Source organism: Nyctereutes procyonoides, unplaced genomic scaffold (assembly GCF_905146905.1).
Source record: "Nyctereutes procyonoides isolate TBG_1078 unplaced genomic scaffold, NYPRO_anot_genome, whole genome shotgun sequence".
Taxonomy (NCBI): Eukaryota; Metazoa; Chordata; class Mammalia; order Carnivora; family Canidae; genus Nyctereutes; species Nyctereutes procyonoides.
In genome coordinates, this window is record NW_026575051.1 from 57,127,568 (window position 1) to 57,153,911 (window position 26,344).

At 47.6% G+C, this 26,344-nt stretch overlaps 1 protein-coding gene across 1 annotated transcript; it reads left to right on the forward strand.

Moving 5' to 3' along the window:
• Nucleotides 1-742: 742 nt before the first annotated feature.
• POU3F2 (POU class 3 homeobox 2) lies at nucleotides 743-2,385 on the forward strand. Its single transcript, XM_055330698.1, has one exon. The coding sequence runs from the start codon at nucleotides 984-986 to the stop codon at nucleotides 2,313-2,315; it is 1,332 nt and encodes a 443-aa protein (XP_055186673.1). The 5' UTR covers nucleotides 743-983; the 3' UTR covers nucleotides 2,316-2,385.
• Nucleotides 2,386-26,344: the final 23,959 nt, after the last annotated feature.

The following is a 26,344-nucleotide window of genomic DNA, read 5'->3' on the forward strand; positions in this document are numbered from 1 at the left end:
GGGGGGGGGCAAGTCTGGCTTCGGGCTCTGGGTTTGAGGAACGCTGGTGTGCCTGCCTGCCTGCCTGCCTGCGTGCGTGCGTGCGTGCGTGTGTGTGTGTGTGTGTGTCCCAAGGTGAATAAAAATGGGACTATACCCCCCTGGCTCCGTGCGACTCGGCCTTTCTTTTTCTCGCTCCTTCACCCCCTCCACCGCAGCCCTAATAGGAAGAGGAGGTGGACTGACACACACACCCGCACCCCCCCACACACACTCACACCCTCAAGTGTTCCAAGTGGCTGTGGTCGAAAGAGGGCTGAGGCCGCCCCCGCCCCCCCCGCCGCCCCCCGCCCCCCCCCCCGCGCCCAGCTCGTCGGCTGGGGAGACAGATGGGGGGCGGGGCCCGTCCTAGAGGGGCGGAGGAGCCCCGGGGTTGGGGAGCTAGGGTGGTGAGAACTAAGAGAATCTGAATTGGGTGGAGAGGGGGGACCGGAGGAGGGCTGAGAGGACTCGCGCCCGGGGCGGGGGGGCGGGAGGAGGAGGGGGCCCCTCTGCGCCAATCAGAGGCGCCGGCCTGGGAGGTTGCTAGCGGTATCCACGTAAATCAAAGGGCGCGGAGCCAATGGGAGGGGGCGGAGGGGGCGGGGCCCAGGCGCGTGCCGCTGCGAGCTGGCGCTGCCAAGAGAGCGGGAGAGAGCTGGAGAGAGCAGGGAGAGGGGGGAGCGCGGAGCTAGTCGGAGAGTGAGCGAGAGCAAGAAGGAGGGAGAGGAGGAGAAAGAGAGCGAGGGCGGGCGGGAGGCGGCGGCGGCGGCGGCGGCGGCGGCAGCGGTAATAGCGGGAGCGGCGACGGAGGGCGTCGGAGCGGGCGTCGGAGCTGCCCGCCGCGGGAGAGAGGGAGAGAGGAGAGAGAGAGGGAGCGAGCGAGCCGAGGAGCCCGAGGCGAAAAAGTAACTGTCAAATGCGCGGCTCCTTTAACCGGAGCGCTCAGTCCGGCTCCGAGAGTCATGGCGACCGCAGCGTCTAACCACTACAGCCTGCTCACCTCCAGCGCCTCCATCGTGCACGCCGAGCCGCCGGGCGGCATGCAGCAGGGCGCGGGGGGCTACCGCGAGGCTCAGAGCCTGGTGCAGGGCGACTACGGCGCGCTGCAGAGCAACGGGCACCCGCTCAGCCACGCTCACCAGTGGATCACCGCGCTGTCCCACGGCGGCGGCGGCGGGGGCGGTGGCGGCGGCGGCGGGGGCGGGGGCGGCGGCGGGGGCGGCGGCGACGGCTCCCCGTGGTCCACCAGCCCCCTGGGCCAGCCGGACATCAAGCCCTCCGTGGTGGTGCAGCAGGGCGGCCGCGGCGACGAGCTGCACGGGCCGGGCGCCCTGCAGCAGCAGCACCAGCAGCAGCAGCAGCAGCAGCAACAGCAGCAGCAGCAGCAGCAGCCGCAGCCGCAGCAGCAGCGGCCGCCGCATCTGGTGCACCACGCCGCCAACCACCACCCGGGGCCCGGGGCATGGCGGAGCGCCGCGGCCGCAGCGCACCTCCCGCCCTCCATGGGAGCGTCCAACGGCGGCTTGCTCTACTCGCAGCCCAGCTTCACGGTGAACGGCATGCTGGGCGCCGGCGGGCAGCCGGCGGGGCTGCACCACCACGGCCTGCGGGACGCGCACGACGAGCCGCACCACGCCGACCACCACCCGCACCCGCACTCGCACCCGCACCAGCAGCCGCCGCCGCCGCCGCCCCCGCAGGGCCCGCCGGGCCACCCCGGCGCGCACCACGACCCGCACTCGGACGAGGACACGCCGACCTCGGATGACCTGGAGCAGTTCGCCAAGCAGTTCAAGCAGCGCCGGATCAAACTGGGATTTACCCAAGCGGACGTGGGGCTGGCGCTGGGCACCCTCTACGGCAACGTGTTCTCGCAGACCACCATCTGCAGGTTTGAGGCCCTGCAGCTGAGCTTCAAGAACATGTGCAAGCTGAAGCCTTTGTTGAACAAGTGGTTGGAGGAGGCGGACTCGTCCTCGGGCAGCCCCACGAGCATAGACAAGATCGCAGCGCAGGGGCGCAAGAGGAAAAAGCGGACCTCCATCGAGGTGAGCGTCAAGGGGGCTCTGGAGAGCCATTTCCTCAAATGCCCCAAGCCCTCGGCCCAGGAGATCACCTCCCTCGCGGACAGCTTACAGCTGGAGAAGGAGGTGGTGAGAGTTTGGTTTTGTAACAGGAGACAGAAAGAGAAAAGGATGACCCCTCCCGGAGGGACTCTGCCGGGCGCCGAGGATGTGTACGGGGGGAGTAGGGACACGCCACCACACCACGGGGTGCAGACGCCCGTCCAGTGAACTCGAGCGGGGGGAGGGGCAGAGCGCGGGGCTCCCCCTCCCCTACGGTCCACGGCCCTTCCCCGGCCCCCTTGTTCCCTCTCTAACTTCTGATTGTTCTTTTATTTTAATTATTATTTCCCCGTCCCTTAAAAGGAAAAAAAAAAGATTAATAATAATAAGGAAAGCAACTAAAGCACTGGACTATCCTTTAAACGGTAGCAGGTGTAATGATGTGTTTTGACCTTTACAGGCTAGTACCCAGGCAATGGAGTGGAGTGTCTCATAGAGAGAGAGTGAGGAGAGAGTGTGTAATAGAGAGAGAGAGAGAGAGAGAGCAAGAGAGAGAGAGAGAGAGAGATGGCAAGCACTGAGTTAAATACCTGGCAAAACTAAATAAATTAACCAAAAAGGAAAAAAAAAATCCACCAAACCGTGATAAACACAAAACAGCTTCCTGATGCTCGGAGTTGGCACATGCTGCTGTGTTGATTTAATGTGGATCCTCATCAGGAAAGAGGGAAAAATACACATGTGCTTTGGTGTAGTCAAAATTTAACCACATAAATTTGCACTGCAAGAAAATTGAAGTTTACATGAACAAATTCATGAACAGATTTTTCTTTCTCCCACCGTTAATTTTGAAATTGCCGGGTTTTGTTTTGTTTTGTTTTGTTTTATCCAGCAGAGAGAGTTGCAGCCAGCCCTTGGCTACTCTCCATTTCTAACGTTGTCGCGTTGCCCCCTTGTTCTTACTGTTTGTGAACTTTGGTTACTTTCGGTCCCCCCACCCCACCCCAACATTGGTGTAACATCTATTTGCTTCTTTTACCAAAGCAAAAACAACAACACAAAAAAAACAAAACAAAAAAAACAACGATTGGCTTCGTACAAAATAAATCATTCTCTGCTTTCAGGAAACGTGCATGGTCTACCCGCTTTATCCAAGGCAAGAATCCAGTTTGGAATACAAAAATGAGTCAAGCATTGGTTTTTGTTACCAGCCACAAAGTAAACTTCATTTTCAGGCAGTGTTTCTGGGGGAGGTTGCAGGAGGGGAGAAAAAGAAAAATCGATAGTGAGTGACTGATTGCTTCATTTTATCAGGCGGGCCCATTGTGAAAGAGCTCAGAGGAAATGTGGAGGTTAAATATATTTCCAGAGTTGTCCAACAGAAAGTGGCACTTTGAAGAGAACCAGGGAAATATATATCTTCAGAAACCCCTGTATAGTTCTCTGCCTTCAGTTTTAATAACTTAATTAGGAGGAATTATTTGTGCTGACAGCAGCAGCTAAACTTTGTTCCTCTAATAGCTTTTTTTTTTAACATAAAGAAAATAATCTGGGAACTTAATGGTGTATGCATAGACTGTTTCTTACCACACAAATACCCACATGCATACAGAGAATATCTCCACTCTAGACTGGTTTTGTTTTCACTAGCTCATTTGTTTATCAAATCATATTCAAGGTCCCACACCCTCTTCTCTTATAATTTATTACAGAAAATACCAGTTTGACCTGGACAGCTTTTTTCTCCCTCTTTCACTAAGGAAGCCAAATGAACTGGGAAAAAAAAAAATTGCTATTTTCTATCCTTCCTTTTCTCCCTTTGTTAATAGTTTTAAGTGCGTTTTTTTACCTTATCTTGATGGAAAATGGTTAACTCCCATAACAAAAGACTCTACTGGGAAGTGTAGGTGAAAAAAAAACTTCTAACTATATTGAAAATAAATACCATTAAACTGTGATCAGTTAAAACATTTAAAAATAATCAGCACAAAAGGGCGCTCAAAGGGAAAACACTTTTTATTAATCTTCAAAGTTTGGGGCTTTTTTCTGGTTAAATATTAGGCAAATTTTTCTTTTAAGACATTAAATTCTCAATACCATAAAATTATGGTTCAGCATCAGATTAGCATTGCACTCAGTAGTTAAGGTTTTAGGAAATATGCTTTATATTGTCTTTTCAAACACCTGTGATTGTTTCATTTTCAATGTTTTCGCAAGATAAATGATGACTTATAATGGGCATATTTATTTGCCTGCATTTCATTTCCCCCAACGAATGTCACAAGGAGATGGGCACGGAGCTGCTGCTTCGGGGTGCATCACGCTGCTTGTTCCTGAGGTGTGGGGACTGGCCTTTAGTGAAGCAATCCAGAGCAGGGCAGATAGCCAATGGTAAAGGGAGGAAATGAATTTTCAGATTCTTATTACCAAGTGGGTAAGGTCAGATGCTGGAGTTCAGGGGACGAGTCTACAGCTCCTCTAACTCTCATAGGTTTACTAAGATGAAAGTTACCACTGAACCTTACCACGATGTATATATGTTTAATATCTGTCTTTTGAAATGCAGAAATAGTTTAAATGTTTCTTTGTCTATTTTTCTTTTTTTTAATGCTACCCAGGGAAATATTTTCATATCATTTTTAAGTGGCCTGCCTCAATGTATATTTATTTCTTTTAAAGCAAAAAGGTTCTGGAAACTGTTTTTCTGTAGCTTTAAATGAGTAGATGAGCAAAATCTATATGGGATGTAATTTTTTTTTGTTCAGTCTCTTTAAGAATACTTTGTTTTGGTACATTTGGTTGTGCTTGTGGGGAAAATAAAAACGCAGAGATCCTTATATATTTATGTTAAAGTAATATTTTATTATCTACATAAAACAGAAATGCACAATACCTTCATAGTTTGTTCTAATTATTGAAATATCTTTATTTTATTTTTAAAGATAGTGCCAAGTTTTAAGGGGGGGGGAGAAAACCCTAGACCTTATACTGACTGAGTTGAGTTGTGTGTAAAATACTTCCCTTCCTTTATACTTCATAAAGTTTTGGAATAAATTTTATGCGTATACTGCCAGGTTTCATGTTTATAACTTTCAGAGCTTTTCTTTTCTTTTCTTTTTTTAAGAGACTACTGTTCTGATTCTAATTCACTTTTCTTTGCAAAAAACTATCAGTTCCAGACCTTTCAGTCACTACACCTATAGCATTAAATTGAAATGGTCATTGGGTTTGAGCCTGGATTTGTTTGCCATTTCATGGTCCGACAAAGAGATGTTTGTCCCCTTTAAATATATGCAGATATCCCTACGTCTTCTTTCCAGGTTACCTTTACCTTGACTGATTGTGCTTTTTTTTTTTTTTTTTGGAGAGCATCAATGGAACTAGGTGGACTTTAATCTTTGCCCACATGTTCTCACAAAATTTGGGATCTTAAAAGCAAAGCTTAGTTAAAGGTATTCTTTTTAATCATTAACAAATACCTTTCAACAAAGAATAACTCTGACAATGTGCAAGATGTGTGTTTACCAAGTGATTATTGGTGGGTCCCATGTATGATGCCTGTTAGGTTTACAGAAAAAAAAATGGATTTTGCAATGGTTTATACACTAGTGTCTTTTTCTCTTCAGGCAAGCAAATAGGCTCCAAAGCAGGGCGAGAGAGAAAAAAAAGGAAAAAAAAAAGGAAGAAAGAATGTATGGAAGACACTCAAGGCTGTGATGCTAATAGCAGATTGTTTTCAGATATTCTTAGAGGGAACAGTATACTTCCCAAAATCAGCTTAAGGTTAGTGCCACATCCAAGCAGTGTTGGGTTAGTTTACAAGTTTGCTGATGTATTTAAAGTCCTCCTTGGAACGCTGGTTTAAGTATAAATGTCCATTTTGAAAGGCAGTTTCTGGGCTTATTACATCTGATCATCTTTTCTAACTCCTAGTCAATATTACACAGGTCCCAAACAGATTCGGCCAAATGATCTTATCAATAGTCTGAACGAGAAGTGACAGAAAGAAGAAGTGTTTTGTGACCGCAGACATGCTGATGGGTAAAATGTTTAAGCTGGGTATAGATTTGAGTTCTGGGTCAATATCCTCCTCCATTGTAGGCAGAAAACAAGCAGCATCTGCCCTCTGCAGGGCATTTTAGTGGACCTTGAGAAGGCGGTTTTTGTTCTTAGCCACAGGGGCTACTGACTGGAAACCATCACGTGTTAAACGGACACGCCATGGTTTTGACCCATGCTTGCCGTTCAGATCCTAAAGCTACTCAGGCAGTTTCAATGCCGGTTTGGGGGAATGTATTACACGCCAAAGTGAAAACCTCTATCACTGCCACTGGGAGAAATGTGTGGGGCAGTCATCCCTAAGATGTTGGCTAGCCACAATGACAAACCCTTTCTCTCCCCCCAAAGACAACAAATGCAGAATGCGGCCATCCTGAAAGAGCTCCTGTGTTTCCTCAAAATGTGTCACTTTTTAAAATTTATGGCATAAGATGGGGGAGAAACGATCATGTGGGAGAGTTATGTGAAGGTCAGATAGAGGGAATGGCCACAAATAATATTATGCTTGGCACTTGTAGCCATTCCTCGGTTCCCAAGAAGTTACCTCCAGTATATCTGAGATGGCAGCAACAAAAGCACTCTTCTTCACCTCCTGCTCCTACCAGTGGAGGCCACACACTGGTTGGCAGGGTTTCCCGATGACATGGCTTTAATAAAGGCACTCACCTTTCTCATCTTCTTATTTCTCCAAGAGCAACTAGTAAAGAGATGCGACAGCAACAATGGGGAAATACGGCAAGTGAGAGCTTTGGTACCTGTGCACGTCTGTCTAAATGCTGCCTTCTTCTGCCTCTCATTTGCCTTACTGTGAAGCAGCTTGTTGTAGTGCTGGGGTGCTGGGTGAGAGAAATTATCGTTTTGTCACTGGTTTCTGTGATTTGTCTTTGTTGATTTTTCAATCAGTTTATAGAACTGTGTTCTAGATTCTATTGAATTCCTAGACAAGTTAAGGAATGAGATAAAGAACGGAGCTTTTAAGAGGGAAAGAAGGATGGTGAAGGGAGGGTCAAAGGTAAAAGGGTTTCTTTGGGTCTGCTTGGATATTTCAACCAGGCAAAGGGGACAGTGTCTATTTAAAGTGAAGAATGCATCTGGAGGTACTAGCAGTGAATCTTGACAATATGACTAAATGGGATGTTCAGCTAAATTTTATACCAACGGTATCCCTATTCAAGAAAGTTTACTTTTTCAGTGACGCATCATCTCTTAACTGGGGGGCAGAGGGCGGTAGGAGAGAACCAGGGCTCCTGGTACCTATTCTCACCACTTGGTTCAGTACAGGAAATAATGCAAAAGTGGCAGGGGCTTGCCACTTAGCTAGAAAAATCAAGGAATAAACTTGCCCACCTCTGTAGAACTTGGGCCAGAGTTATTTCAATGCTTCCTCATCTAGAGGCGGGTACAGGAATGCCAGAAAAAAAATGGCTTTTTAGTTTTCTTAAAGCCTTCGCTTGGTTATGGAGATAAACAATCAGAATATTTTCACATTGTTCTTGTGTTTTGTGGGAAGCTAGGAAATTTGTTTCCTCCTTTATTTTTTAAGAAAAAGAAAGTTAATTAACTCTACCACGTAGTACTTTCCCTTTACCTTAATAACAACTCTGCTTGGCTTAGCTGTTAGAGGTTTTAGAAACAATATCATATCCCATCAAAACAACCCTGGCTTCTTATTGTTAGAATTCTGGTTGTTGATAACATGAAGATGTAATTCTTTTTTTAAAAAAAAAATGTCTGAAATGTTATTTAATACACCAGTAAAAGTGCATCTATATCTTAAAGTTTATTCCTTTCACGTCTTTCTGAGTTTTTATAGCTCTTTGTCTGGGATTTGGGGGGAGGGGGGCAAAAACTTCCATATGCGATTCGTACCTGAAGAGCCTGGGCTCTGGAGTGGTCTGTAGCTGGCGGCAAACAGCTCCCTGCTCTCAGAATGGGGAGCTGTCATCTAGAAAAAAAGAAGGAAATAAATGCCCCACAAAGACTCACTTGTCACTGATTTTAGAAAGACAGGGGAGCATTAGGACCCCATCTGAGCAATATGGAGGGGATTTTGATTGTTATAAATTGTATACGATTAACTCTCGGTGTGCAGAACGACGGCACTAGGAAACCTCGCTGTGGAGTAAATTTGAATCTGCATCCTTTTTGATTTGGGGCATATATTTTTCCTCCCACCAGTGTTTCCTCTGGGTTTGTTGTTTAAAGAGGGGGGGGAGCCACACGCACAAAAATATGGCCAGAGTTTGGCAGGAGAGTTGGAGGGGAGGGGGTGGGGTGGGGTGGGGGGGGTGGAGAAAAGGAAAAAGTTTCTTGCGGGTCTGTAACACAAATTAGCCTGTTGTAAATCCCTGGGCTTGGAGGTTCAGGCAAATCCTCGTGCAAAGGGTGCAGAGTTCTTTCCCTCTCCCAGTTTTGGAAATCTCGGTCCGTCCGAAGAATCTTTACGTTCCACAGCACACGACTCTGGAGACCGTGATTCGACGCTAATAACTTTCTGTTTGTTCCCCTAACAAAATATTCCTGCAAAGTTGTTCCAGCGGCCGGCCGAGGCGGGCCTGTGCTCGGCGCCCCAGCCCCCCGCGCCCCCCGCGCCCCGCGCGCCCCCAGCCTCCGCGCAGGCCCCGCCGCTCCGAGGAAGGCCCGCAGCGCCCCGCTCGCCGGCGTGGGGAGGAGAGGGGCGCCGGCAGCCGGGCGGGGCCCGGACCCCATGCCCGGCCCTCGCTCCGGGACCCCGGGCAGCCCCGCCGCGGCCCCCGGAACCGGGGAACTCCGCGGCTCGCACCTCCGATCTCTAGGGGGAGGGATCGCAGCCCCGACGTCGCGGGCTAGTCCATCACTCCACTCTCCGGGGACACCCTGGAGTGGAGGGGGTGCAGCCGACGATTGGTGGGGGCTGAGGGGTGAGGTGGCGGCTAGGGGGAAGAGGGCAGATGCCTTGGGTGCAGCTGCCGCCCCTGGGAGAGTTGGGGATGGTCCCGGCGAGCTGCCGGGGCCTCTCTAGGGGCGCGTGCGGGCGGGGGGCAGAGATGCGAGGGGCGCCCAGGGGGCTGCGGGCTCATCTGCGAGCTCTCGGGCCGCGGGGCTCCTCCGCCTGACTCTGCAAAGTTGGGCCCGGGCCCCCGCTTGCTCCTGCACCACAGAGGCGGTGGCGGGGAAAGGTGCCCCAGGGAAGAGGGCAGGGGCCCCCCCGCGCAGGGAAACTGGGGAGGCCCGGGGCTGTAGAGTAATTTGGCCTTTTCTCGTTGATCTGTCCGGGGGCGAGCGGGGGGGGGGGCGGGGGCGGCAGGAGCGGCGGAGCCAGGGAGCCCCGAGCTGGCGAGCGAAGTTCTGAAGCACGTTCCCTCCAGCCCACACCCCACACCCCTCAAACTTCTGGCTGCCTCTGACCCCCGCTCCCGGCCTCCGGGGAAGAAGACCCTGCCCGCCAAGAGCTGGAGCCTGGAAGAGAACTGACCTCTCAGCACCCCCACCCCCACCCCGGACCCCGACCGCTCCCTGCTGGGCCTCAGGTCGCCCTTTCATCTACGCGGGAGGAAAAGCAGTTCCCCAGCGAAGGGAACCAGGGAGCCCCTCTGGGCACCCCAGGCTCCCAAATCGGAGACGCGCGGGGAGGGGCCGCGCGCACCCCCCCCCACCCGGAGGCCTGGGGTTCTCCTCTGCAGTCCGGGCTTCTGCAGCACCGGGGGGACGCCCCCTCCACTCCCTCACCCCCCCACCCCCCACCCCTAACCCTCCAAGGCGCCTGGGAGGAGTCGCCCAGTGGGGGGAAGTCACTCCATCCTTAAAAGCCTCGTAGACGGGCGCCGCGAGTTCCAATGCGGCCCTCTGCCTCCGGAGGAGGTGAGGCCTGGCGGGGAACAGGGGCTCTTGGGGGGGTGGGGGGCCGGCGGGGCCACGGGGGCGGGGGCTGGCCGAGGAGGGGTGGGGAGCCGGCCGGGGCGGGCAGCGGGGGCTGTGGCGGGGCGCAGGTCGGGGCTGGCGCCCGGCCCGGGCTCCTCGGGCGCGCTGGGCCTCCCGCTCGCTCCCGCCGCGCCGGCCCGCGGCCACTCTCCGCGCCCCGCGGCCAGCCCGGGCGGGGACGCACGCAAACAAGGATGCTTCTATTTACTCGCCTCTGCCTGTGGATTTCTAAGACATTCAGCAGGCACAATCATTAAACTAATTTGTATTTGATTGTTTGGGCGGACGGAGGGTAGTTTTATTGCGCTAAGCATTCAAGCAGGCACGCATCGCTGATTACCAGTATACATTAAATAAAGTTGTTTGTACACATTGTCTTACCACATATAGGCAGAGGCTTATTATTCTAATTACTCTAATTAGTGCATTGAAATGTTTTCTACTTGATTTGAGGAGACAGTGATTAGTTCTATTACTTCTTTTAACTCGTATTTTATGGAAAACTGTTGGTGCATGTTCAAATTACTTTATTTGCCCCTGGAATATAACGCTGACCCAAACGCAGTGAACTGCACGGCCCTCGCGGGGGCCCCAACTTTGATGTGGGCCTCAGCTTGGAAGAGGCGTTTGTTATTTATTATTTCCCTCCACCACCACCCCCCCCCCCGCCCGCGCGGCCCGAGTCTCCCAGGCCCGCCGCCCCCGCCCCATCCGGAGCCCCAGATGCGCGCCCCGCGCTGGCCGAGCCCAAGCAGACGCGGATCCGAAACCCGCCTGGACGCCGCAGCGCCGGGCCCGCTGCCCCGCCAGTTCCCCGGCTGCGATTACTTTTAAAAGACGCCCTTAAGCGTATTTTCCGTGAATCTGTTTCTTGAGCTTTAATGTTACTATTAATTGATAAGATCAGCTCATCAAACATACTATTTCGATAGGGAATTGTAATTAAAACCTTAATCCTGTTTGAGACTTTTTCCCCCCCTTTTAAATTCCTTTTTCTTATGGAAGGGGTGCAAAGTTCACTATAAAAGTATTATAACAGGGAGATTAATTCGTTATCTAAATAACAATCTTTGCTATTGATCCAACGTACTTTCCTCCACCTTTTGTGTTGGTCGGGGAGACCCTTAAAAAGGAGACTGTGACAAAGCAGAAGACTTGGACCGAGTTCCGCAGAGTCGGATCGACTTGCAAAACCCGGGGGTCCGCGGCCTCCCCCCTCCAGCAGCGCCCCGAGGAGGCTCCCGAGGTGGGTCCCGGCCGCCGGCGACGCCCCGGGGAGGCGCCGCTCCAGGGCCCCGCAGGCCGGGCAGCCGGGCCTCCTCGGCGCTCCTCTCCCCTGGCAAAAGGGAGATCCGCTCCGTTTCTGGGTAAATATTCCACCGGTTCTGCTTTTACTGTTAATATTTAAACTCGGATTATCCCGTCTCCAAACGCGCGTTCCTAACCTTTGCGGGTGGCTGGGATGTAATAAACCCAGGCGGGGCCGGGCGGTGCAGCCTCGGCGGCCTCGGCCGCGGCCACCCCGCCCCCCCTCCAGCCCCCGCCCCCCGCCCCCCGCCCCCCGCCGCCACAGCCGCGCGGGAATGAAATCAGCGCCTCCCGGCAGCTGACGGCTGAGCATCCAGGACGCTCGCAGGCTGAGCCAGGCCGCCCTTTATCCCGGGGCCGAGGCGTCCTCGGGGGGCTGCAGATGGAGCTGGGCAACCCTGCGGCGCCCAGGAGGAGAGAGCGAGCCCCGGGGCCCGGGGGCTGCAGCCCCCAGGTGGGGGTGGGGTGGGGAGGGGTGGGGGCGAGGAAGTGGGGCGGGGTGGCCGGTTTGTTTGTGGGGAGCACGTCCTCTCCAAGCCCCCGCCCCCTCCCCCTTAAAAGAGGTCGCGGCCCCAGGTTGAGAAGAAGCCCGAGGATTTCAGGGCAAGGAGGAGCGTGTGTGCCAAGGGTCAGCTCAGTGGTCCGGGACCGTCGTCTTTCCTAAGAGCTTCGCCCCATTCGCACCCTCCTTCTTCCCTCCCAACAAAGTCTTCGAACACCACGCACGGACTTGTTATGTAACAAAGTCTCCCCGGCGAGTTAACTGGAGAATAAAGGACACCCCAGCCCCACCCCTCCTTTCCTGTCCCTTCCCCTCCTTCCCCCCTCTTTTCTTCCCCCAGTGCATCTGTTCGCCAGGACTCGTGTCCTCGCACCTCGCACCGCGGCCGCAGGCTTGGGCCGAGTAGAACTTTGGCGCCCCACAGTGGCACCGGCTCGGAATTACTCTCGGTTCTCCAGCCTCCCGATCTGTGCAAGGGTTTTGTTTCAGCTCCAGGGGCCTCCCCCCTCCTCTTCCTCTCCCTCCTCGCCCTGCTCCCCTTCCCTCAACTGCGCCTAGCCGCATACTTGGGAAGGTGACTTTATACATACGGCTCCTACAAAGGTTTCTTCTCAACATCCAGTTCTAGGTAGTTCCTGAGTAGGGTTTTGAACTGCTTCACCTGGAGAGATCAGACATTCAGGACCGGAAAGGTTCCCCTCCCCCCGCCCCCCCCCCAAAAAAAAAGGAAAGAAGAAAGAACTCCTCCCCAACCCTTGGTCCTTACATGTTTGGACTTTGGCAAGTCTTCAGCCTCTCAGAGAAGCCCCCAGGCTTTCAGGGGCATCCAGACCAGAATAGCAGGTTAGAAGCAATGGTTAATAATTAAATAGGAAAGAAAAATTAAATAGGAAGCTTCATCAGGAGGAAGGGTGCCCAGTAAATGGCTATTTTAATGCGCCCGCCCAGGCTACACCTGTGACTGCTTCCTATATAGTAGGTGTGTTCAGTCTTAGGTTTCAAAAGTGAATTTCTAGCTATCGCTGGAACAGAGACCTATCCATGGAAGAGCCTTCCAGAATAGGGACCGTCCCCTGAAAAATACCCACCAAGAGTATCAATTCAGCATAGGGGGCTGAACTTTGCTACCTTCAGAGCCCAGTGAGTTAGTCCTTGTCCCACACGATAGACCGTTCTCGCCATGAACGATAATTTCTCCCTCTGCTTTATCCCAAGTAACATTATAAGAAGGGAGAAGAGAACAAGGAGCAGCAGCAGCTCGCAGCAGTACTCCTGGAGCTGGAAATGGGCCTGTGCTCAGAACCCCTGCATTCGTGTCCCAGCTCTGCCCTTATGTGTGAGCAACCCAGAAGTCAGTAGACACCCCCAAGTCTCAGTTGTTCAAACCTCGGAAGTGAATAATACCACTTCTTTCTTTCCAACAAGGTTCTAAGTAAGACTCAAATGAAATAACGCACCCGAAAGCATGTAAAGTGCAATACCAATGTGACCTTCTGTTGTCGCCAACTCCCCTGGAGCCCCTGCTGTGACTGTCCAGCAAAAGATGTTTTTAGCTTAAAAATAATGACGTAGCTTTAGGTCTCATCAGTGTGGAGAAAGAAAAAAAATGCAGGGATGGGCATCTCAATTGCATTATCTCGGAAAGGAACTACTGAACTGATTAGGTTTAAATCAGGACTTCCACTGCATGGGACTTTTTTTTTTTAATTTAGGTTTTCAGACTCTGGCAAAAACCATCATTAAGGCCTCCAGCGCCACACCACAGCAATCCCAGGGGGTTGTAGCTCCGCTGTGGTGCCAGGGCCAGCCTAGTACTCCAGCAACACCCCCCTCCACCACCACCCCCTCCCCCCCACTTTAACATCTTACAACCTCTTGACATTTACAGCGTCCTTCTCTGGGTGTCATTTAGAGCAGCCTGCATTAGTCAAGAAGAGAATACTGGGATCATAGACTTAAAACCAGCCCCACATCCACATAAAGCAGCACCAGCAGCTGAGGGCACCAACCGCCCGCAGGTTAGCTTGAGCCCACGCAGGCCTCCCACCTGTGGAGAGCTCCAGGGCTCCCCAGGCTTGGGAAGTAAAGACAGCTCGGATCCCGCAGGCTCTCGGCCACCCCGGGGGACGCTCCCCGAGGGGCGCTGTGGAGGGAGCCGGCCCGGCACTCCGGGGGACCCTTCGCCACCCCGCAGATCCACCCCACGCGCAGCGTCCTGCAGCCTCCCTGTGGCCCCGGCCAGTCCCTCCTTCGGCCCCTTGGGGCGCCCACCCGGCCCGGGGTAGAGGGACAGGTTCTGGGCGTTTCCCCGCCCGCGCGGAAGCCTTGGCCGGTGTCCCCGGGGCGCGATCGCGGGTCCCTGCGCTGGCGACTTGAAGGCGCGGGCGGAGCAAGGGTTGCGCCCCGGGCCACCTCCCCCGCCTTCTCCTTGTTGGCACCGCGGGGCAGCCGGGGCGTGCCAGGGCCAGCTCTTGCCCTCTGTCTCCTCTGGCGCCGGCCCCCGGGCGTCACGCCACCATCGGGGCACCCCCGGGACCCGGCGAAGACACCGCGCGCTGACCAGGAGGTGGCCCGACCGGGAAGCGCCCTGCGCCTTGCGATCCGCCGCGCTCGGGCCCCAGCGGTGCTCCCGGGGCTCTCGCCTGGACGGTTACCTACTGAGCGCCCCAGTCCCCCGCCCCCAGGCTTCCCCGGTCCTGGCTCACGGGGCTGGGGAGGGGAGGGAGAGGAGGCCCAGGCTGCCCAAGGCCCCCGGAGGCGAAGGAGAGAAGTGAGGTGGCACCAGCACGTCCCCGATCGCGCCCATCCATCCGGCCTGAGCCAAAGGCTGAACACTAGGTGCCCCTTCACCTGGTGGTGGGACAAGCCAAGCCACCAGCCCGAGAGCGGCAGGACTTCTTCCAAGGGCGCAGAGTCCCTGGGCCAAGATGTGTGGGCTCTGCTCCCTGCAACAAGGCGTTGATAGCGCAGGTGCATGAGAACACTCGCCTTTCCCAAAGGCTAGACCCATGTTCAATCCATTAGGATTCTTAGAATAATCCAAGTTGGAAGGGAAAGGTAATGTAGCAATCTTTTTTTTTTTTTCTTTGTTCTTTTCTTTTTTTTGGGGGGGGGAGTGCTTTGGCAGAAAGAAGCAGCAAGTGGAGCGGGCACTCCAGGTAGGAGGCGGCTGGCACCAGGCAAGGCAGGGGGAGCAGGAAAAGGCAGAGGGTGAGCAGGTTTGGTCTGCTGGGCCTGAGAACAGGAGCCCGCGCCGGCATGAGAAGGCTGCTAAAGGAGCCTGCAGACAGAGTTAATTGGTAGAGGGTCTTGAAGAAGTTTTAATTAGATTCAAAAGGCAATTAAGAGCCATTGTAGAGGAGTGATCCGATGAAAATAATGCTTCAGAGAGGAAGAGAGTTGGCGCCCGCGCATCAGATAGATTGGAGAGGATGAAAAGCGGGGAGGTTAGTGAGGGGGCTGCGGGGAGCAGTCCTGACTCAAAGTCTGAGACAGGCAGGCGGATGATGGTGCTGACATGGCTGGAGGCTCTAAAAGGGGAGATAAAAAAAAATTGCCAGACCATGATTACACTCTTGGGGGATCAGATGGACAAGGAGAGACAGACGGGAACAAAGAAATTGTGTTCAGTTTGAGAGGTACTAGTTTCACTAGTCTTCTCTCTCTCTCTCTCTCTCTCTTACACACACACACAGTATCACAAAGCCATCAGGGTAGCAGGTTTTGCAGCAATACTTATCTATGTGTTGAACCTACCTGTAAGGTAGGTTCTAAGGCTAAGCTGGTTAAATCAACTTAATTTCAATTCAGCAAATTTTTATGAAGCACCTCTCAGACCCTTTCCTAAAGGACGTCTCTGTCACCGAGCTGGAAAGAATAGGAAAGGAGAGAAAAATGAACATATATCAGAAGTCACAAGTTTTTCGTACATAGAAGGTGCCAACCGTGTGCAGAAACCTTTGTAGACAGACCACAGCCAGGGTTCTTGTAACTTCCCAGAAGGAGGCCTGTGTAAGCCATGTCGCTTCTTTTTTGTTTTTGTTTTTTTTTTTCATGTATTTCCTACCACATATTTTTCATCTGAATCCTTACTTGCTTCTAAGGGAGTTAAAGAAGTCTGTTTTGAAGAAATTTAGACGTACATGAAACTTCCCTTATTTAACATGTCAAGTATCTAAAACAATGGGGGTTAGACTTGGGGGTAATATATTTGTTTACATTTAATGCTAGATCCCCCCAATAAAAGTGGGCAAACGCCTCGCCAAGATTTCCCAGGCTTGCAAAAACTGAGAATGGTGTACTAGATTAGTCTGCGTTAGGAAGAAGGGAGGGCAATGTGAATAGACACCAGTGGCCCAGGAGTCCGCCAATATTCCCCCCAATGTGGTGTACAGCAGCCGAGACTGCCGGCCTTAAAAGACAGAACATGAACCGACTTCATATAATTTCTCTTCCTCCTTTGTAAACCACCGACAGTCAACCTACATTGCTTTTATTTTCCACTTCCCATGTAAAATCAAGATGTCCTTGATTTTTTTTTCCCCTTGGGAGCTCCATTTTTCAGAAAAGAACTTTGCACCTGAACATGTTTGTTAGAAATGAATATTTGGGGGATATGGGGGAGGGGGGAATGAGACACTATTTTCAGCCATATTTGTCAGAATAAGATTTAATCCTAATTTGTTAAGAGAATTAAAGTTTCCAGAGTCCTTTCCCAAGCACTTTTTCAGATGTTCTACTCGCAGCCCCTGCCACCCTCTGAAGCACTTCACCAAATGCAACCTGTAAAAATCTCTCAGGGGTAACGCAGTGAGCAGGTGAGGGGACTGGTCCTGAGGTAGAGGATGTGTGCGTAGAGCACAGACGCTGCCCATGCTGCCTGTCTGTCCCCTCTGCCTGTCATCAGCACACAGCTAATTTGGAAAAAAGAGAAAGAGCTACTATTAAATAGTATGCGCATGGGGGCTGAGTTCTTAGAGTTGCCTGTAGAGTGAAGCAACGTTTTAGAAACCCATTAAATGAATATTTCTGAGTTTCAGGGAGTGTAGATATGAATGGTATCTTAATCAGATGATAAAGTATAGAATTCTCTTTATAATTTTTTCAGTATTTCGTACAGAAAAATCTAAAGAAATACATCACAAATCCCCGCATCCCTCCCGCACCCTGAGAAATCAAACGTTTTCAGTATGTTATTTGCCTCTCAGTTATGACTCCCTGGTGGCTTTCTCCTCTCTTCTCCACCAGTGGTAACCACTATCCTGAATTTAGTGTTTTCCGCCCATTAATTTCTTTATGTCTTTACACATACATTTTTATTCTTTTCTTTTAAGATTTTATTTTTAAGTAGTCTCTACACCCAGGGTGGGGCTTGAGCTCATGACCCCGAGAGCAAGAGTCACGTGCTCCACCAACTGAGCCAGCCAGGTGCCCCAAAGTATATTTTAATTCTTAAGAGTTTTCCATGTTTTTCAAACTTTCTATAAATGATTTTAAACTTTTGAATACACCACACTTTGAGAGACACAGAGAGGCAGAGACACAGGCAGAAGGAGAAGCAGGCTCGCTCCGGGGAGCCAGATGCGGGACTCGATCCTAGGACCCCGGGATCACAACTGGAGCCAAAGGCAGACATTCAACTGCTGAGCCACCCAGTTTAAAACCAGTTATGCTCTTAAAAATTGAAGCTCCATACGATATTGTAAAAGGTAGAATGCATAGCAATTGTAATATTTATGTTTTGCCTTTTTCAATAAGCAATACCTACATATTTTATAAATTATCAGCTTAGTCGTGTATATTAAGCCAAATACTACCATATGTGTGAACTTGCAAATAGCTATATGCCCCAATACTTGTCACTTCAGAAATATTTCTTTCCCAACGGAGGTATTATTTTTTCCTTTTCAGTACTTTGAAAAGTATTAAATGGTTCAAGGAGGCTCCTATTTGCATGTATTAAGAGAATTCAGATATGAGAGGTAGTTTCTCCAATTATGAATGAGAACGACAGGTGGTTTCTAGAGATGGCCCCAACCATAGTCCCCATCCTGCACACTTTCTGCACTGAGGTTTTGCCATTCTCTCCTCACATGGTGGAGTTACTAATCCCTACCACCATCCTATCTAAGCTGGGCTGGCCCTGGCTTTGCTTAAGAAAATGCAACCATGGGAACGACTCCACATGGCTTGCAAAACTAAGATTTAAGAGTCCCTGTAGCTCCTATTTTTGAGCTCTTGGAACCCCCAGGGGAGAGGAGAGATGAGGTGCCTTAGCCAACAACCTGGCTGAACCCAAGCCTGGCCCAGTCAGCTAGCCGAAGGCAGTCATGAGTGACTAGAGGCAAGAACAGAAGACTTGGCCAAACAGTCCAGACTTCTTTGTTTGTTTGTTTGTTTATCTATTTATTTATTTATCTCTCTTGAGAGATAATAAATCATTATTGTTTCAAGCCATACATTTTGAAGTAACTACAATGCAGCCATAAATAACTGAAAGAGAGAGTAATAGGAGAATGGGTTTGTGCTATAGGCCTGGCATATTTGCGCTGTAGAGGGAAGTCATAAAAAGTGCTCACAAGACAAAGTCTTACCAGTTCTGTATCTCAGTGAAATTAAATATTTAAAGAATTCTTAAAAAATAAAAATAAAAATAAAATAAATAAAAAATTCTTAGGGTGCCATTTCCGCCCAACTCTGAGGTATGTCAGTTGTGAGCAAAAGAGACTTGACTTACCATAGATGAAAATTTTCAAATAACCAGTCCAAATGGCACTGCACTTATTGCTAAATGTGTGAGGAACCCTGAACTACTCTGGCATCAGTAGTATTTATAACTGCCACAAGGAGTGTAGCATCCGAGGACATGAATCCAGACCAATTTCCAGGACAACGGAAGTATATGAATTTTATGTGTAAGCTGATTCAGGAGTCTTAGTTGGAGGAGGATTCAAAGCTAAGAAGAATAATATAAGAAAACAATTTAGCAGTCTTTAAGAAGATGAGGTGATGTACTTTGGCAGAAGTGGGCTGATACATTACAGAGGGAAAACCTGGAAAAGGCAAAGGAAACTTGCCCTTTATAGGAAACGGGTGGGAGGAGTAGTTCCTTGTAAGAATATTTTCTTCAAAGTACTAGTAGTTGACTATTAGAACTCTTCCTTTTGCAAGGCACTGAAACTAAATAAAGTGGGCTTGACCACCTCCACAACACACACACACACACACACACACACACACACACACCAAGGAATTTAATGGATCATGCAACATAAAACTTCTGAGGGACACCTGGGTGGCTAAGTGGTTGAGCGTCTGCCTTTGGCTCAGGGCGTGATCCCGGGGTCCAGGATCGAGTCCCATATTGGGCTCCTAGCAGGGAGCCTGCTTCTCCCTCTGCCTCTCTGTGTGTGTATGTGTGTGTGTGTGTGTGTGTGATGAACAAATAAGTAAAATCTTAAAAAAAAAAAAAAACGTAAAACTTCTTAAAAGGCTTGACTCAGAGGGACCAATGGCATCATCAGCACTGAGTCAGGCTCTCTTCACCTCCTGGCAGGTGAACTCATTCTGGTGACCAAAACTGCTGGCTTGAGGATAGAAGTCAGGTTTGTATCCGGTACTACAAAGAGCCTAATCCTGAAAAGTTCCACTTGAGGCCAAGAATTAGTCTTACTGCTCATTCTTTTTAAACAGTCAGTGTGTAGTGTGTGTGTGCATGTGTGCGTGTGTGTACATGCGTAAAAAGAGCTGCAGTGCTCTGATAGGTCAGTCCTGAGTTCACGTGATAACTTCTAAAACCAAGGAATCAGCTCCATCTAAATCATATGTCCCTAGAGTCTGAGATGGGTTTTTTTCCCAAAGAAAGTCAGGGTGGTAGTGCAAGAAGTGTTAAAAGGTAGTGTGAACAGGAAAAAAAAGGAATTTAAAAAAAAAGGTGTCTACAATAAATGTACTTTCGATACAGGTATGCCTATATTTTAAGCATCTCTAGGCTAAGACCTAAAAGTAAAGGTACTTGCAGAATTCTTACTTTTCTATCTTGACTGAGCAACTTAAAAAAACTGGGTTATATCATAATTTAAGTGAGTTACAAAAGTGAACGTTATTAGTCTCTTAACCTATAGTTCCCTCATTTCTTACTGTAGAGAGAATAGACTTTTCTAAGAAACTACTCTTAGAAGATTAAAAGATTTCATCTAAAAAATGTACTTATTTGAAATTCCACAACATTCTTAACTAAAAAATATTATCTGCATAATTACATTAAATGGCTTCTGGAATACATTACCACTAATGATGCTAATAGAGTTAGTCCAGATGCAAACTATAAAAACATCCATTATCTTTTGTCCTTGAAGGAACTTCAAAAATTGCTCTTTTTTTTTCTTGTAGGAAGCCTCCTAATGCTAATACTCTAATTTCTTGTATGTTGTTTTGTAAACTGTCCTACAGAGCCTCAGTATCTCACAGAAGTTTCTGGAATGATTCAGAAAACATATCCCAGGTTTTTTTTTTGTTTTTGTTTTTGTTTTGTTTTGTTTTACCTTTTTCTGTGGTTCAATTTCACATGTAATTGATTTAGAGAACATAGTAGCCAACATATTTAAATCTGATTTTTATGTGTCTTCCTAGTTTGTATTTACCCTACAAGTAGTAGGTAGGACCATACACAACAAAAACGCTTTCTACTATTTTATAAGAAAAAAATTAAGTTACCAGTATTGAGAATACATAAAGTTGAAAATAGATTTTGTTATGCATCAGTGTTAACTTGCAGAATTTACAAAAAATGTCTGCAGTGATAAAGTAACCTCAATATTTTGGATCTCAGGTTCATAAAAAAAACAAAAGTCCTACAAAAATGATGTTTATTTTAAAATAGATATTTGTAAGATAGGCAAGTGCATGGTGATTTAAAGCTCAGTGAATGATTAGATCTCTCCAATAAAATTTATATAATCCGAACTGCCGCTAGCTTTAAATGATCATATGACATGGTCGTTAGTATGTATACAATGTTTTGATTCCAGTTAATAAAAGGTTTTTATTTTCTCATACGTTATTTGTAGGTCACAAGATTTTTTGGTCTTGTTGGGAACCGTATCAGTCAGGGCTCTCCAGAGAAATGGAACTGACAGGATATGTATGATTTATATATGTATAAATATTTGTACAATAGTAAAAGGAGTTGGCTCATGGTATTATGGAGACTGGCAAATCCCAAAATCTGCAGGGAATGATGACAGGGTAGAGACCCAAGAGAACCAGTGTTCCAGTTTGATTCCAAAGACGGTTTGCTGTAGAACAAGGAAATGCCAATGTTGCAAGTAAAGCTCAAAGGCAGCATGCTGGAGAAATTCTTTCTTGCTTGGGGGAAGCTGAGCTTTTTGTTCTATTCAGGCCTTCCTTCAACTGATTGGATAAGGCCCACCTACAATACAGAAGGCATTTTGCTTTATTCAAAGTCTACTAGTATAAATGTTAATCTCATCAAAACACAAAGAAAACACCCAGAATAATGTCTGATCAAATATCTGGGCACCTGGTGGTGCCACTTTGACACACAAAATTAACCATTACAAGTGTACCCCTTATACACTTGGCATCCATACATGTGTTCTGAAACTATGCTTAATCTCTAAATAAAGAAAATGAGGTCGAAATTCCACCTCACATGATGCAACTATCCTGCATACAGCCAAAACCCACTAACCGTTTCCCCAAAAGAGAAGTACACCATTCTTAGATGATGTTTACTCTTCCTGATATCCTGTAATATAAATACTAGGATGTAAAATTAGCAATACTTAAATACCATGATATAAAGTCAATAAAGCTTATATTAATGATAAGGAGATAAGAGAGGCTAAAACAAAGTTATATGCTTTAGAAATATGCACACAAACATTTTCATAATGAAATAAAGAGGCAGTACTCGTGACAATTACAGTCCTTATTTCTGTAACTGGTCACGTGGTCATAGCTGGGATTCATGACTACCTCCTTCCTCTACCCGATGGCTTTCCCCCTTTCCTTTAGCAAGCACCTCTGCTGGTCTTGGTTATTAATGTGATAAGGTGACCCAAAACTTCATTCCTGACCGTGTACTGGCACATCAGGAAATTCTAGGCACCAATTAGGTAACAATTAGGGAAATCTGGGCCAGGGAGGGAGAAATGTCCAAATAGGTGGACTGTTTCAATGTGGTCTAATCTTTTCTTTTTTTTAAGGATTTTATTTATTAGAGAGAGAGAGAGAGAGAACACATGAACCCATGAGTAAGGGAGGAGCAAAAGGGGAGGGAGACGGAGAGAGAGAATATCTCAAGTGGACTCTGACCCTGAGCATGGAAACTCATGTAGGGCTAGATATGACCTGAACCAAAATCAAGAGTTGGGCGCTTAACCAACTAAGCCACTCATGTGCCCCTGGTCTAACCTTATTTTACTAAAAATGTAAGCATTGCAACAGCTATTTTTTTTTTCATTTTTCAAAGTGCTTTGGACCTCTTGTCTTAATAACCTCAGTTCTATACCAGCCAGGCATTTATTGTTTTATTTATTTATTTATTTATTTATTTATTTATTTATTTATTTATTTTTAAATTTTTATTTATTTTAAAGTAAGCTCTACGCCCAGTGTGGGCTTGAACTTGCAATCCTGACATCAAGAGTGACATGCTCTATGGACTGACCCAGCCGGCTGCCCCCAGTCAGGCGTATTTTTATGTCATAAAAGCCTCTACCAGTACATATGCTGGTTTTAGAGAGCATGTATCAGAGGATGCTGAGAAATCAGTTATCCTTTTAGTTCTTTTTTTTTTAATCAAGAAGATTTCTAGTTTTCAGAGGAAATCTTGAGTGCTATTACACATTCATATACCTATCCCATATATGTATCACATGAAGATAAGTGCTCAGTTTTATGGGAATGTAAATCTGGTGCCTTTCACCAGCATTGAAATCATAGTTGGAGTTTCATATTTCAATTAAGTAATTAAAACTTGTTGAAATGAAATATCATCTTTAAATTGCCATAATTCAAAATAAAGTATCACACATAATTAAAAAATAGACTAGAAGAAAGATGGAAAGAAGAGAGTTTGCAAAAGGGATGATAAATCTAAAAGTAATAAATTAAAATGACTTTCAAAATAGATGGGAAATTAAGAGAAAATAAAACTGCCTTTAAAAACATTCCTGTTTTATAAAGCGTGGATCTTAATAGTCTTGGCTTCTACTGGAGACAGGCCAAGCTGTGTATAATCTCCAGAATTTGTTCAACAAATATTTACTGAGTACCTACTCTGTGCCAGGTATTATTTGAATTCCCAGGGGACAGAGCAGGGAACCAAACCAAGCTCTTGTTCTCATTGAGATAAAAATCATAGAGGGGTGGTTATAAATCAGCACATAGTATGTCAAATCGTTATGAGTGCTCTAAACAAAAATGCAGGGTAAAGGCTAGTGATTGATGGGTGGGGGAGAATATGCTACTTTAGCAGAGTGTCAATAAGGGGCGCTCTCTGCAGTCAGTATTGGAGCAGAGCCCCGAGGAAAGCAAGCTGTGCAGGGGAGGAGACACAAGGAGCAGGGCCAGAGGCAAGGGCGGAGGTTGGGGAGATAAGATCCCAGAGGACAAAGGTTTTGGTTTTTATTCTGGAGGGTTCTAAGCAGAGAAAGCACATGATGTGAGGATGTGGATGTGGAGATTGGATTGTGAGGGAACAAGGGAAGCAGCGAGAGTGCACGTCACCATCTAACAGCCATTCCAATTTTGCAGTATTTCAACCTGAGGTGGGTCTACCCTATGGATTTGGAGAATCTAATACTAATCAAAGCACTTTCACTTCAAAGGAATAGTAAGAGGGACACCTGGGTGGCTCGGTGGTTGGGCGTCTGCCTTTGGCTGAGGTCATGATCCCGGGGCCCTGGGATCGAGTCCCTCATCAGGCTCCCCGCAGAGAGCCTGCTTCTCCCTCTGCTTAAGTCTCTGCCGCTCTCTGTGTGTCTCTCATGAATAAATAAATAAATCTTTTAAAAAAATTTTTAAAGGAATATTAAGATATTTGGTTTCAAAGTTTCTAAAATTTCTCTCTGAACATAATCCTATCACAGAGGTCCGATATGCTAAATGTGTGTGTGTGTTTTTAAAGTTAAATTCACAAAATACAACCACCAGACAAGGAATGTGTAATTGAGAAGCATGCGATTACCTATGGGGTGCTTGTTAGAAATGTAGTGTTCTGGATGCAGTCTAGGCTTGGCGTCCCTGGGGGCTTGGGGGCTGGAAATTTACATTTTAAACAAGCTCCCCAATGATTCTTATATATAATCTTGCCTAAACCAGCAAAGCTCAGAGTAATGGAATTATATCAGTTTGAATATTAAGATTAAAAAAAAGGAGAGTTGTACTCTATTACTTTATCTCAAATCCCTTTTTTAATAGGGTGGGATATGAATAAAAGAAAATTAAGATTCCATTGCTCTGCTATAATTCTAGGAAAAACAACGAGTTAAACCATAATATAAATTGCAGAAGGATATGCTTTGTTAATTAGAAGACAATAAAAAAGCATTCGAATGAGAGCTTTATAGTAAGAGTGACCTTAGGAAGCTTGTGGAACAATTTTCTTATTTTACACATGAGGAACCTGAGAGGCAGAAGAGTTAAGTAACGGCCACAAAGTAGCACAGTCCTGACCCTGGGTTCCCTGGGACTCCTGTTTCCCTTCTTTTCTTTTTTTTTAATCCGTTTCTTTTTTTTTTTTTTTTAAGATTTTATTTATTTATTTATTCATGAAAGACACACAGAGAGAGAGGCAAAGACACAGGCAGAGGGAGAAGCAGGCTCCATGCAGGGAGCCTGATGTGGGACCCGATCCTGGGACTCCAGGATCACGCTCTGGGCCAAAGGCAGGTACTAAACCGCTGAGCCACCCAGGGATTCCCTCCTGTTTCCCTTCCATTGTTTCCATGACTACCCCATCAATGAGCTAGGGCCACTCCAATTAGTTTATCATATTGTTTATTTCCCACACAATTAGGTCATATTTGGGGGAATCTTTTTATTTTTTAAAGGATGAAATACAAAGAGTGAGGATCCTTCTAAAAATTCTCAACCTAAACCAACGGATTCCTTTTTTAGAAAATTAAGATGTTATTTCCTTTTATGTTATTTTGACCTACTTTGGCTAGAGTGAACTCAAATATTTGTGGGAAATTGTGGTACCTGTTCAGAATTCTTTGTTCCCAGCACCTCTGGCCATGACGTATAACGGCTCCCTGGAAGGAGAGTAGTGTTGTTGCCCTATGACTGGGCTTGGCCACATGCCTTGCTTTGGCCAACAGAATGTGAGCAGGCTCAATGAGCAGTATATCTACCGGAACACTTTGAGATGCATTTCACCCTGCTGCCAACCCCCTTCCGCCAGTGTCCTTTGCCATTAGAGGGGCACATCTCAGTTAGGGTCTTCTCCTTCAGGCTGGGTTCTGGCTGGAGCAGACCTGAACCCGAACCAAGCCTTGGAGAACAGCTATGGCATCCAACTCACAGTAGCCAACACGCCACATGAGTGAGGAATATGTGTTATTGGAAGCCACTGACACATTTGAGGTTGTTGTTCACTGCAGCCTGATAAAGGCTAATACACAAATGCTTCCAACTCTGGGTCAAAAATCCAGTACCTGAGGCAGGAAGATATCAAAAGTAAAAATTCTGAGGTTCCAAGAATCTTTGTTATAAAAATGTAGACGTGTCTCATCAGCGTGCCTGCATATCCATTAGTGATAGTATGTTTTTACGCAGTTTAGAGTTCAGTATATGATAGGTACATATTTGAGTTATGGTCATTTGTGTTTGGAAAATAGGTGTAATGAATCTCCATGACAATTTCGTAATGTAAAATTGCAGCAACACGCAGAAGGGAAATGTCACAATTTATCTGGGGATATAATTTTCAAAGTCCATGGAAATACAGGGGAGTTTTTTTTTTATTATAATCCCACAAATACACACTGCTCTATCAATTTACATGACCAGTGTCAGATTGACATCAGCAACAAGAATTTGCTTCTCCTTATAAGTTTTTGCAAAGTTTTTAGTATTCTTAATTCTCCGTCTAGTGACGATCTGATAATAGTTTAGGAAAATCTATTTTAACTTAATTTTTTGGTGTATTCAGTGGAAGGAAGAACTTCATAGATTTTGAAGGACCAGTTGACCACAGAGGACACAGCCTCTGCGGGAAAACTAGCTCTAGCTTCTGATGCCTGTTTCTCCGTCTGGCAGCCGTGAGCTGGAGGCAGTTCACATCAACTCAAAAGAACAGTGTGCATCTCCTCCCAACTCAGCACCCAGTGACTTCACATGGAAAGCTTGAAATGGGTCACGCTGGGAATATTTACATGACAAAAATTGGAAAGTGCTACAAATCAGGGCTTCTCCCCTCACCAGAGAGTTAGTGGTTAAACATTTATCAAAAGGCTTA